This window comes from Pristiophorus japonicus, chromosome 1 (assembly GCF_044704955.1).
Source record: "Pristiophorus japonicus isolate sPriJap1 chromosome 1, sPriJap1.hap1, whole genome shotgun sequence".
In the NCBI taxonomy this organism is placed as follows: domain Eukaryota; kingdom Metazoa; phylum Chordata; class Chondrichthyes; family Pristiophoridae; genus Pristiophorus; species Pristiophorus japonicus.
In genome coordinates this window covers 349477545-349490176 of record NC_091977.1, presented here as the reverse complement: position 1 = coordinate 349490176, position 12632 = coordinate 349477545, and the positions used below count along the sequence as shown (strand labels likewise).

At 48.2% G+C, this 12632-nt stretch overlaps 1 protein-coding gene across 4 annotated transcripts in view; it reads right to left on the bottom strand.

The window, feature by feature from the left end:
- Positions 1 to 1011: 1011 nt before the first annotated feature.
- The window catches only part of vps41 (VPS41 subunit of HOPS complex), a 297897-nt gene continuing 286276 nt past the window's right edge, over positions 1012 to 12632 (bottom strand). For all 4 annotated transcript variants that reach the window (XM_070890345.1, XM_070890351.1, XM_070890353.1 and 1 more), the window contains 2 exons: positions 7223 to 7302; positions 1012 to 1925 (listed from right to left, as the gene is read on the bottom strand). In XM_070890345.1, the coding sequence (XP_070746446.1) occupies positions 1866 to 1925; positions 7223 to 7302 (140 nt within the window). In that variant the 3' untranslated portion in view covers positions 1012 to 1865. The remainder of the gene's footprint in view (positions 1926 to 7222; positions 7303 to 12632) is intronic.

The following is a 12632-nucleotide window of genomic DNA, read 5'->3' as shown; positions in this document are numbered from 1 at the left end:
CGTGTGTGAAAAATCTACAAGATGAAGTGCAGCAACTCGCCAAGGCTTCTTTGGCAGCACCTCCTAAACCCCTACCACCTAGAAGGACAAGGGCAGCAGGCGCATGGGAACACCATTGCCTCTAAGTTCCCCTCCAAGTTACACACCATCCTAACTTGGAAATATATCACCATTCTTTCATCGTCGCTGGATCAAAATCCTGGAACTTCCTCTCTAATAACACAGTAGGAGTACTTTCACAACACAGACTGCAGTGGTTCAAGGCAACGGCTCACCACCACCTTCCCAAGGGCAATTATGGATGGGCAATAAATGCCAGCGACACCCACAACCCATGAACGAAAAAAGAATGCAAGGTAATACCTATCAGGAAAGGATGAACAGGTTGGGTCTCTTTTCTCTTGAAAAGAGATTGCTGAGGAGTGATCTAATAGATGTCTTTAAAATTATGAAAGGTTTTGATAGAGTAGATACAGAGAGAGTGTTTCCACTTTTGGCAAAGAGCAAAACTAGAGGCCATCAATGTAAGATAGTCACCAAGAAATCAAATGGAGCATTCAGAAGAAACTTCTTTATCTAGAGAGTGGTGAGAATGTGGAACTCGCTACCACATGGCAAATAGTATAGATGCATTTAAGGGGAGGCTAGATAAGCATATGAGGGAGAAGAGAGAGTTATATTGATAGAGTTAGATGAGGAAGCTCGAGTGGAGCATAAACGCCGGCATGGATTGGTTGGGCCGAATGGCCTGTTTCGGTGTCGTATATCCTATATATATCCTGTGTGATGTCATCCATGTAGAACACGACTGCTGCCAACAAAGTTGAAGTAATTGCCGATTCCCCACAAACAAAGTTTGTGTTTTTTCAGTTGCTCGCTAACTGAAAAGAAAATATTGTCGTGATTACAAAGAAAACACTTCCAGAGAGAAAGGAGGGTAGGGGGTGGTGTAGAAAGATCGCTACTGTCGAACAAAGCCGCATCAGGAAAATAAACTCTGCACCAACTAAACACAGTAAATGTCCATTTTTATTAGTTTTCTTATTTTTATTAATTTTCTTCTCCTTTCCCTTCACACGGAGCTTGCGCACCACACAAATAAATCTCCGCACCCCCCACTGCGAAAATATCATACCTCAATACTTAAACCGACCAGTTCTATTATTATACATTATTAAACCAACCCATAGCTCCATACATTCCATAGATTTAGGCATGCGATATGACTATATTATACATTCATACTTTTCCGGTCATTGGCAACAGTCACTCCATTCTATGTAATACCTAACGCAACATATACAGAGAAAGATCCAAATAGAGGAGGATGTGTCAGTGTGTGCTGCAAAGTGTACTTCATTAGGTTAGGCCAAACAAAGAAATAACCATTGCCAGTTCGGAATGTATAAAACAATTAGTTATCACAGGATATTTCATACATGTTTACCTCTTCTGCATGATAACACATGCAGCTAAGAGTAAATCTGATGCTCATATTTATTTAGAACAGTAATGTACAAGTACAAAGGCAAGGAAATTTTAACGAGGCTGTAACTTTGGCAAGCATTAGAACTATCGTATCTACCTGTGAAAAGGTCAATGCCTTTGCATAAAATACAGACAACCAGAGTTCAGAAAAACAGATAACAACCTGCTTACTGCATTTAGATATAGGCACGTGCAGTTTAGGAAGTGGTTTCTCCACAAGAAGTTGGATGATTTTAAGATTACCTTTATTAAGAGTTAACATTTGCCACAAGTACAAGCTTTGAAGAAGCAAGCCAATATTTGACAGAAAATGACTTGTATTACAATTTGGCCAATTATTTTGAATTGGTGGTCCTCAGTCAAATTCCTCTCATATTTTAAACTTCACTCAGTCCACCGGCAGGCCCCCGACGTTTTGCACTGCAGATGTTACAGAACTGTTTAAGAAAACAAAACAGATGTTAATCAGTACTGCTCCCAGAAGGAAGAAGCTGAAATACATTAGATACCAGAAGACTAGAAACATTGCTGAACATTGTAACCATTACTGTGACTTTCTCGTCCTTAACAAAAAGCTTATTCTAAAGAGCCAAGATTAAAGTGAAATGGTTTGGCTTATTAATTACTAGCTCATAACAGGATCCCCTAGTTTAATATTTGTTGCTTGCACTAATGTTCAAGTAGCTCCATTTAGAATGGAGAAGAGGAGCAGAAAGATCCATGACAAAGATTTAGTGCTAAAATTGTGATTTTTATTTTTAGAAACTTGGGACTGTTTTTCATATTTTCTACAGGAGATCCAGAATGTTAGTAAGTGCCCAAAAAACACTTTAATTGAAGAATGGGCTTGTGCGTGACATGTTTTTCTCTATGTCTAAGGAAGTTACCCCACAATGTAAACAAGGCGTCCTTACCATCCAGTGCAAGAGACTGCAAGCACACAGAGCTGCTTGCGAAATTAACTCCGCCACAAAGAACTGGTTTCCTGCGGCTTTCAAGTGCTTTCTATACTATTTTTACAATATAATATTCCTCTAATTAAATATTGGGAAAACCCAAGCCATTGTCTTCGGCCCCTGCCACAAACACCATTCCCTAGCTACCAATTCCATCCCCCTCCCTGGCTATTGTCTGAGGCTGAACCAGACTATTTGACCTAGAGCTGAGCTTCTGATCCCATATCATCTCCATCTCCTAGTTCGCCTACCTGCACCTCTGTAATATCACCCATCTGAATTTGTTAACTCCCGATTCGACTATTCCAATGTCCTCCTGGCTGGCCTCCCATCTTCCACCCACCCTCCGGAATCTTCAGCTCATCCAAAACTCTGCAGCCCATATCCTAACTCGCAGTAAATGCCATTCAGTGCCCTCAGCTGTCTTGGCCCTAAGCTTTGGAATTCCTTTCCTAAATCTCTCCGTCTCTCGACCTCTCTTTCCTCCTTTAAGACGTGCCTTAAAATCTATCTGTTTGACCATGCATTTGGTTAGGTCCAATATCTCTTTATGTGGCTCGGTGCAAATTTTGTTTGATAACGCTCCTCTGAAGCGCCTTGGGATGTTTTACTATGTTAAAGGTGCTAAGTTGTTGCTGTTTGTCAACAGAAAAGGAAATTGTGTGAGGTGTACGACGGGCGGCCGATTGACTATCGCCCATTTTACACTACCACCCAAGAGGAATTTCACCCCCATAGAAATGTCTGTGCCTGAGACGGTCATTCAGCCCTTCTAGCTTGTGCAGGCTAGTCCCCTTTCAGGGCATGCTTTTACACATTCCCCTTTTCCTGCTTCCCAATTGCCGGTTCTGTACTATTCTAATAGAAGAGTGCCAGAAGGGGTTTTATTTAGGTTATACACATATATTTTAATATTGTTTTCATGGTATGCCTAAGAGATGAGATGAGATGAGATAAAACTTTCCAGATTACACCAGATGCTGTCTCTGCATGCAACTGAAAGGAGCAACAAACCAAATCTCAGGAGACAAACTAAAGGCCGTTTGGGAACTCACATAGACTTTCCTGTGCAAAACTGTTTTTTAGAAAACTCAGTAACAACAACAACGTGTATTTATACAGCGCCTTTAACATAGTAAAACGTCTCAAGGCGCTTCATAGGAGTGTTAGGAGATTAAAAAATTGACACCGAGCCACTTGAGAAATTAGCACAGGTGTCCAAAAGCTTGATCAAACAGGTAGGTGTTAAGGAGCGTCTTGAAGGAAGAAAGAGAGGCGGAGAGGTTTAGGCAGGGAATTCCAGAGCTTAGGTCCTAGGCAACAGAAGGCACGGCCACTGATGATTGAGCAATTATAATCAGGGATGCTCAAGAGAGCAAAATTAGAGAAGCGCAGACATCTCGGGGGGGGGGGGGGGGGGGTGGTAGTGAGGCTGGAGGAGATTACAGAGATAGGGAGTGGCGAGGCCATGGATGGATTTAAAAATAAAGATGAGAATTTTGAAATCGAGGCGTTGCTGAACTGGGGGCCAATGTAGGTCAGTGAGCGCAGGGATGATAGGTGAACAGGACTTGGTACGAGGCATCAGTTTAAAGAGTCAATATATTTTTGTGACTGGAAGCTGTTTCCAGTGGGGTTCCGCATGGCTCATTACCAGGTCCCTTGCTTTTTGTGGTGTACATCAATGATCTAGACTTGAATAGACCTCAGTAAAACCCCAGCATGGCACGAGGTAGAAAAAGCTATAAGGCTGCTTAACAACAACAAGGCTACGGGAGCGGATGGAATCCCTGCTGAGGCACTGAAGTATGGCAGAGAGGCACTACTGGCGTGAATACATGACCTCATCTCTCTCATCTGGAGGGAGCAGAGCATTCCAGGAGATCTCAGAGATGCAGTGATTGTGACCATCTTTAAAAAAGGGGACAAGTCCGACTGCAGCAACTACAGAGGAATCTCCCTGTTATCAGCCACTGGGAAAGTCGTCGCGAGAGTCCTCCTCAACCGTCTTCTCCCTGTGGCTGAGGAGCTCCTCCCAGAGTCACGGTGCGGATTGCGTCCCCTACGGGGCACAATGGACATGATCTTTGCAGCGCGACAGCTGCAGGAAAAATGCAGGGAACAGCACCAGCCCTTATACATGGACTTCTTCGACCTTACAAAGGCCTTTGACACTGTCAACTGCGAGGGTCTATGGTGTGTCCTCCTCCGTTTCGGATGTCCCCAAAAGTTCGTCACCATCCTCTGCCTGCTCCACGACAACATGCAGGCCGTGATCCTTACCACGGATCCATTACAAACCCAATCCACATCCGGATCGGGGACCAACAGGGCTGCGTCATCGCCCCAACCGTCTTCTCAATCTTCCTCGCTGCCATGCTCCACCTCACAGTCAACAAGCTCCCCACTGGAGTGGAACTAAACTACAGAACCAGTGGGAACCTGTTCAATCTTCACTGTCTCGAGACCACCCCAACCTCTGTCGCCGAGCTACAGTACGCGGATGACACCTGCGTCTGCGCACATACAGAGGCTGAACTCCAGGACATAGTCAATGTATTTATTGAGGCGTACGAAAGCATGGGCCTTATGTTAAACATCCGTAAGACAAAGGTCCTCCACCAGCCTGTCACCGCTGCACAGCACTGCCCCCAGTCATCAAGATCCACAGTGCGACCCTGGACAACGTGGACCATTTCCCATACCTCAGGAGCCTCTTATCAACAAGAGCAGACATTGACGGCGAGATTCAACACCGCCTCCAGTGCGCCAGTGCAGCCTTCGGCCACCTGAGGGGAAGTGTGTTTGAAGACCAGTCCCTCAAAACTGCCACCAAGCTCATTGTCTACAGGGCTGTAGTAATACCCGCCCTCCTGTATGGCTCAGAGACATGGACCATGTACAGTAGACACCTCAAGTCGCTGGAGAAATACCACCAACAATGTCTCCGTAAGATCCCCTGGGAGGGCAGACGCACTAACATTAGCGTCCTCAACCAGGCCAACATCCCCAGCATTGAAGCACTGACCACACTTGATCAGCTCTGCTGGGCAGGCCACATCGTTCGCATGCCAGACACAAGACGCCCAAAGCAAGCGCTCTACTCGGACCTCCATCATGGCAAACGAGCCAAAGGTAGGCAGAGGAAACATTGCAGGGACACGCTGAAAGCCTCCCTGAAAAAGTGCAACATCCCCACTGACACCTGGGAGTTCCTGGCCAAAGACTGCCCTAAGTGGAGGAAGTGCATCCGGGAGGGCACCGAGCACCTCAAGTGTCATCGTCGAGAGCATGCAGAAATCAAGCACAGGTAGCGGAAAGAGCGTGCGGCAAACCTGTCCTACCCACCCTTTCCCTCAACGACTTATCTGTCCCACCTGTGACAGGTTCTCGTATTGCACTGTTCAGCCACCTAAGGACTCAGTTTTAAGAGTGGAAGCAAGTCTTCCTCGATTCCAAGGGACTGCCTATGATGATGAGACTTGAATATAGGGGGTATGATTAAGAAGTTTGCAGATGTTACTAAAATCGGCTGCATGGTTGATAATGAAGAAGAAAGCTGTGGACTGCAGGAAGATATCAATCAACTGGTCAGGTGGGCAGAACTGTAGCAAATGGAATTCAATCCAGAGAAGTGTGAGTTAATGCATTTAGGGAGGGCTAACAAGGAAGGGGAATACACATTCAATGGTAGGACACTGAGAAGTGTAGAGGAACAAAGGGACTCTGAAGGTAGCAGGCCAGGCAGTCCGGATCCCTGAAGGTAGCAGGCCAGGTAGAAAAGGTGGTTAAGAAGGCATTCAAAATGCTTGCCTTTATTACAGAGGCATAGAATACAAGAGCGGGGGGGGGGGGGCGGGGTTATGCTTGAACTGTTTAAAACAGTAGATAGGCCACAGCCAGAGTAATGAGGGCAATTCTGGTCACCACATTACAGGAAAGATGTGATTGCACGAGAGGGTACAGAGGAGATTACAAGGATGTTGCCGGGAGTAGATAATCTTATCTATGAGGAAAGATTGGATAGGCTGGGTTTGTTTTCCTTGGAACAAAGGAGGCTGAGGGGAGACCTTATTGAGTTGTATAAAATTATGAGGGGACTAGATAAAGTGGATAGAAAGGACCTATTTCCCTTAGCAGAGGGGATAAAAACCAGGGGGCATGGATTTAAAGTAATTGGTAGAAGGTTTAGAGGGGATTTGAGGGGAAGTTTCTTCACCCAGATGGTTTTGGGGGTCTGGAACTCACTGCCTGAAAGGGTGGTAGAGGCAGAAACTCTAACCACATTTAAAAAGTACTTGGATGTGCATTTGAAGTGCTGTAACCTACAGGGCTACGGACCAAGAGCTGGAAAGTGGGATTAGGCTGGATAGCTCTTTGTTGGCCGGCACGGACACGATGGGCCGAAATGGCCTCCTCCTTCCATGCTGTAACTTTCTATGATTCCATATTGATTACAAACTGCAAACCTTTAACATATCAAACACTTTAAGCTAAAGAATTCTAGACATGTCAAAGATTCCTTACCACAGGACTTCTCACTGCAATTGGAAGAAGTGGAAACATATTTCTGTTGCAGTTCTAGAATTTTTTTTCTCAAGTTTTGTATGAAGTTGGAAAAGAAACTGTCTGGGAATCACTATCAGTCACAATTTGCAGCAATAGAGGGTTAGAGGAGTGTGCCATAAATATGGCAACATACAACAATGCACATGCAGCAAAAATGGAAATAACATTCTAACATTACTCTACATAAACTGTCATAGTCAACAACATACCATGCCAGGAGTAGGAAGGCAATCCTTGTGAAACATGTGCCTGCAGTGGAAGACAACCACACTGAAAGTTTTTGCAGCATCTAAAATGAAGAAACACAAAATATTCACTCGAGAGAACCTATACATTAAAAGGTTTAACTCGAAATGCAGCAAAATCAAAGAACATCAGCGATAAAAAGGAGCTGATGTAGAAAACTGAACATTCTTCAAAATACAGAGATATCAAACCTTATTTCAACATGGAATGCTAGCCTAATGCCCCACAGGGTTTAAAAAAAGGGACTATTTGTACTGCACTTATTTTGAGACAGCCGTCCATCAAGCCCCGACCACACTGCCCGTAATGCACTTTTTGACCGACAGGCGACAAGCCCGCCCCATCAAGCTCCGCCTCCATCCCAGCCGAATCATTCTATGCATGTGATGCCGAGCAGCAGGACCTGAGGCTCCGACACTCTTCTTCCCCCACCACCTCTCAGTCGGCGTGGGGCTGATGGCCTGGGCCCGATAGCGTCGGGGGAGGGGGTCCAGAGGAGCGCGGGGGGAGGGGAAGAGCGCGCGGGGGCTGGGGGAAGAGTGCGCGGGGGTGGGGGGGGGGGAAAGAGAGGCTGGGGGAAGAGCGTGCGGGGGGGCTGGGAGAAGAGAGCGAGGGGCGGGCTGGAGGGAGGGAGGCAGGGGGCTGGAGGGAGGGAGAGAGGCGGGGGGCTGGAGGGAGGGAGAGAGGCGGGGGGCTGGAGGGAGGGAGAGAGGCGGGGGGCTGGAGGGAGGGAGAGAGGCGGGGGGCTGGAGGGAGGGAGAGAGAGAGGCGGGGGGCTGGAGGGAGGGAGAGAGGCGGGGGGCTGGAGGGAGGGAGAGAGGCGGGGGGCTGGAGGGAGGGAGAGAGGCGGGGGGCTGGAGGGAGGGAGAGAGGCGGGGGGCTGGAGGGAGGGAGAGAGGCGGGGGGCTGGAGGGAGGGAGAGAGACGGGGGGCTGGAGGGAGGGAGAGAGGCGGGGGGCTGGAGGGAGGGAGAGAGGCGGGGGGCTGGAGGGAGGGAGAGAGGCGGGGGGCTGGAGGGAGGGAGAGAGGCGGGGGGCTGGAGGGAGGGAGGGGGGAGGGAGAGAGGGGGGAGAGACGGGGGCGGAGAAAGAGAGCTGAGGGGAAGAAAGAGAGAGAGCCTGGGTTTCGGGGGGGGGGGGGGGGGTTGAAGAGGGAGAGGGAGAGGGAGAGAGAGAGAGAGAGAGAGAGAGACATGGGTTTGGGGGGGGGGGGGCGGAGAAGAGGGAGAGAGAGAGAGAGAGAGACATGGGTTTGGGGGGTGGGGGGGTGGGTGCGGTTCGGAGGGGATTCAGGAAAGATGGATCATGTTTTTCCAATCCCCTGCAAAGGACATCGTTGGAGTGGATGTTATCCAGAAGTCATGACACTGTCAGTATTCACTTCACACCCAATAAACCTGTTAACAATCCGTACACAATGCCCCATCTATGGTGGGGCGGTGGGGAAAGAGGACTGCACTGGGGTAAGGCACTTTGGCTGGGGGAGGCATGCACTTGGACTGGGATAAGGCACTTTGGCTGGGGGAGTGATGTACTTGTACTGGGGTAAGGCACTTTGGCTGGGGGAGGGATGTACTTGGACTGGGGTCAGGCACTTTGGCTGGCCCTTGCTGTCTTCTGGGGAGCTCTTTCCTCCGTCGCTTCAGGAAGTCAATTTCTGAACAGAGACAGGAAGGTAACCAGAGGCAATGATCTTGACATCTGTAGATAATAATGGGGATCATGGAGCAGCTGAAGAAATAAGGAGTCGGCATGAGTTTCTGGGAGCGAGACCATGATCTACAAATCTATGGCCTACTTTGAGAAGATATGGGGAACTCAATAGACAGTGTGGGCTAGAAATTCGGAAAATAGCGCTATGACCATTTTTTGGGCAGTATTTGAGGATTTAGATTTTTTTTTTAAACCGCCAGAATACCGCTATAACGAAAGGCCGAAAATTTAGTTTTGATGCCAATGAGGCTCTTATTACAGCCAGAGAGAATAGATGGGGGGAGTTTAACAGGAGGGGTCGACGTAAACCGACCCTCCACCCCACCCATCGTAAGAAGATTTTGGAACGCTGTTGCTGAGGAGGTGTCCTCAGTGGATGATATTCCTCGGGACTACCAGCAATGTCGGAAGAGGTGGGATGACCATTGCAGGGTGGTGAGAGTAAGTAATATTTTTTATTCATGCACTCGTTGATTACTTAAATTATAAATCTGACACATGTTGCTGTAGGTAGGCTTAGTGCTGCACCTTATTTGCCATGAATGATCGTTACACATTATTAAGACTGATTTTTGACATCTTAAAAGATGTTTCTGCACGTCGATGTCTTCCTCATGAACCATGTGCAACTTCCAGGGCTATTAAACAGATAGCTGTATTAAATGCACACAGTATGGTATATGTACTTTGATGGCTATGTGTGTGTGCCACAAGAGCAAAAGTGCACTCTGATAACCATTCCTATTGTCATTTTTGTAGGAAAAACTGTCACACAATCGGCGCAAGCAGCAACAGACAGGCGGTGGTCCACCCAATACGCATCCCTTGACAGACTTGGAGGAATGCGTGGCAGGCTTAATTGGTGCCCATGGGAGATCAACTACCCATGCGGGTGCTGACCCCGTGGTCGGAACTGAGGGCAAGTCCTGCAAAAGCCCCTGGCTGGGTTGGGGTCATGTCATGTAGTGTCAGTGGACTCAGATTCAGCTAATATGATGCAGTGTCTGTGGACTTGGGTTCGGGTAATGTCATGCAGTCTCTCGACGACATATAATGCAGTAGTGGTGGTCCATCAACCTTACTGACACTCACCTATGTGACCTTACTCATAACACCCTGCCCTATCCCCTGCTGCTAACCACTTGTCTGTTGTTTTCTATTTTGCAGATGAGGATTCTGAGGCGGTACACTGTCCTATCCAAGCGTCCACCTCAACCCACCGTGTGCGAGTCGAAGAGGAAGATGAGCGTGCTGAGAACCTTCCACGGGAGGAACAACATCCTCAAGCTGTTGCGGGGGGCGGGGGTGTTAGTGGGGATGGAGGGGGCAATGCAGTCAGCAAGTGTTTTAGCTGCGGCCAAAGTTCCTCAGAGGAAGCCACATTTACAGGCTTTGTCCCATCCGAGACAGCGGGTCCAAGTGGTGTGCAGCAATGCACACCTAGGGTAGAACCCCATATGCCTTTTCTGCGGGGGTTGAGTCGGCAAAGCCAGTCTGCTGAAAGACAGGCAGATGCATACCTGGCTATGTTGGGACTGTCAAGGGAGAGCATCGAACTCGGTCGAGAGCTCCTCCAGAACCTGGGTGGCATTTCCGGCAACATCGCTACACAATCTGCGGACATGTCGCAGATTGCTGCTGCGATCCGGAGAACACCGAGGCTGTCAATGCCCTTCGGCAATTGATGGTCTCGACTTTTGGCACTGCAGTCTCCAGTGTCATACCACCCAGACCGACAGCACCTGTGAGCGGGGAGGCCGAACAAGAGCCTTCTGACTCAGAAGCCGGGCCTTCCATACCCCGAGCTTCTCCAGGGGTATCGTGTCTCCATTGTCTCTCCCCCAACAGCAGCGCCCTGCGCACTGTGCTGCACATCGACATGGTGCCCACACGGGTAGGGTTAGGGGTTTAAGAACGGGGGGGGGGCGGGGTGGGAAGTAGGCCACAGTTAAATAGAAGTTCGATGCAGGTGGAGGGGGGGGGGGGAATTGTTGTTGTTTTGTTCCTGTTTGATTTGGTTATTTTATAACATTTTTACAAATTGTTTGAAGCAAATAATGTATTTAAGTTTCAAAATGAAAGTTTATCAAGTTTGAACAACGTAAAAATGTTTCATAAACTGATGAATGTCGTCTCCTCTTCCTCCTCCCTCAGGTGGTCCTGCAGTCCCCAGTGGTAATTCCTGTCCCCTCATGATGGCACTTCGAGCCTGCTCCGGCATTTAATAAGATCATGGCTGATCTGATAATGGACTCAACTCCACTTCCCTGTACACTCCCCATGACAGCAGTCGGGAGCAGCGGGAGGTCGAGGATCGAGGCCTATAAAAGGCCAGGAGTTCAGGTAGTCGGAGCAGCAGTCGGGAGCAGCTAGCTGATGCAGGGACAAGAGTAAACAAAGAAGTAATAAGAAATCGAAGTGTGACGTCACACCCAAGCGGGTAAGTGATTGGCTGGTGGATTGGTGAGTATTTAATCTTTTTCATTTTCTTTTCTTATCAGTAGGTAGCCTTTGGCATTGTTGCCAAGTTAAGTTAATTTAAGGGTTAAGTCATGACAGGAGAGCCCAGACCCGAGTCATGCTCCTGTGCTTCCAGTGTCCCTGACTACTGTGTGTGCAGGAAGTGTGTCCAGCTTCAGCTCCTGACAGACTGCATTGCAGCACTGGAGCTGCGCATGGACTCACTCTGGAGCATCCGTGATGCTGAGGATGTTGTGAATACCACGTTTAGTGAGTTGGCCACACTGCAGGTAAAGGTTACACAGGCAGATAGGGAATGGGTGACCATCAGGCAGAGCAGTGGAAGGTAGTGCAGGGGTCCCCTGCGGTCATCTCCCTCCAAAACAGATACACCGCTTTGGGTACTGTTGGGGGAGATGACTCATCAGGGGAAGGCAGCAGCAGCCAAGTTCATGGCACCATGGGTGGCTCTGCTGCACAGGAGGGCAGGAAAAAGAGTGGGAGAGCTATAGTGGTAGGGGATTCTATTGTAAGGGGCTTCTGTGGCTGCAATCGAGACTCCAGGATGCTATGTTGCCTCCCTAGTGCAAGGGTCAAGGATGTCTCAGAGCGGCTGCAGGGCATTCTGGAGAGTGAGGGTGAACAGCCAGTTGTCGTGGTGCATATAGGTACCAACGATAGAGGGAAAAAACGTGATGAGGTCCTACCTGAAGCTGAATTTAGGGAGCTAGGAATTAAATTAAAAAGTAGGACCAAAGGTAGTAATCTCAGGATTGCTACCAGTGCCACGTGCTAGTCAGAGTAAAAATAGCAGGATAGTTAAGATGAATACGTGGCTTGAGGAATGGTGCAAGAGGGAGGGACAAACCGAACGGTCTACACCTGGGCAGGACCGGAACCGATGTCCTAGGGGTAGTGTTTGCTAGTGCTGTTGGGGAGGGTTTAAACTGATATGGCAGGGATGGGAATCTATGCAGGGAGTCAGAGGGAAGTAAAATGAGGGCAGAAGCAAAAGGTAGAAAGGAGATAAGGAAAAGTGGAGGGCAGAGAAATCAAAGGCAAAAATCAAAAAGGGCCACATTACAACATAATTCTAAAAGGACAAAGAGTATTAAAAAAAACAAGCCTGAAGGCTCTGTGTCTCAATGCGAGGAGCATTCATAATAAGGTGGATGAATTAACTGCGCAGATAGCTGTTAAC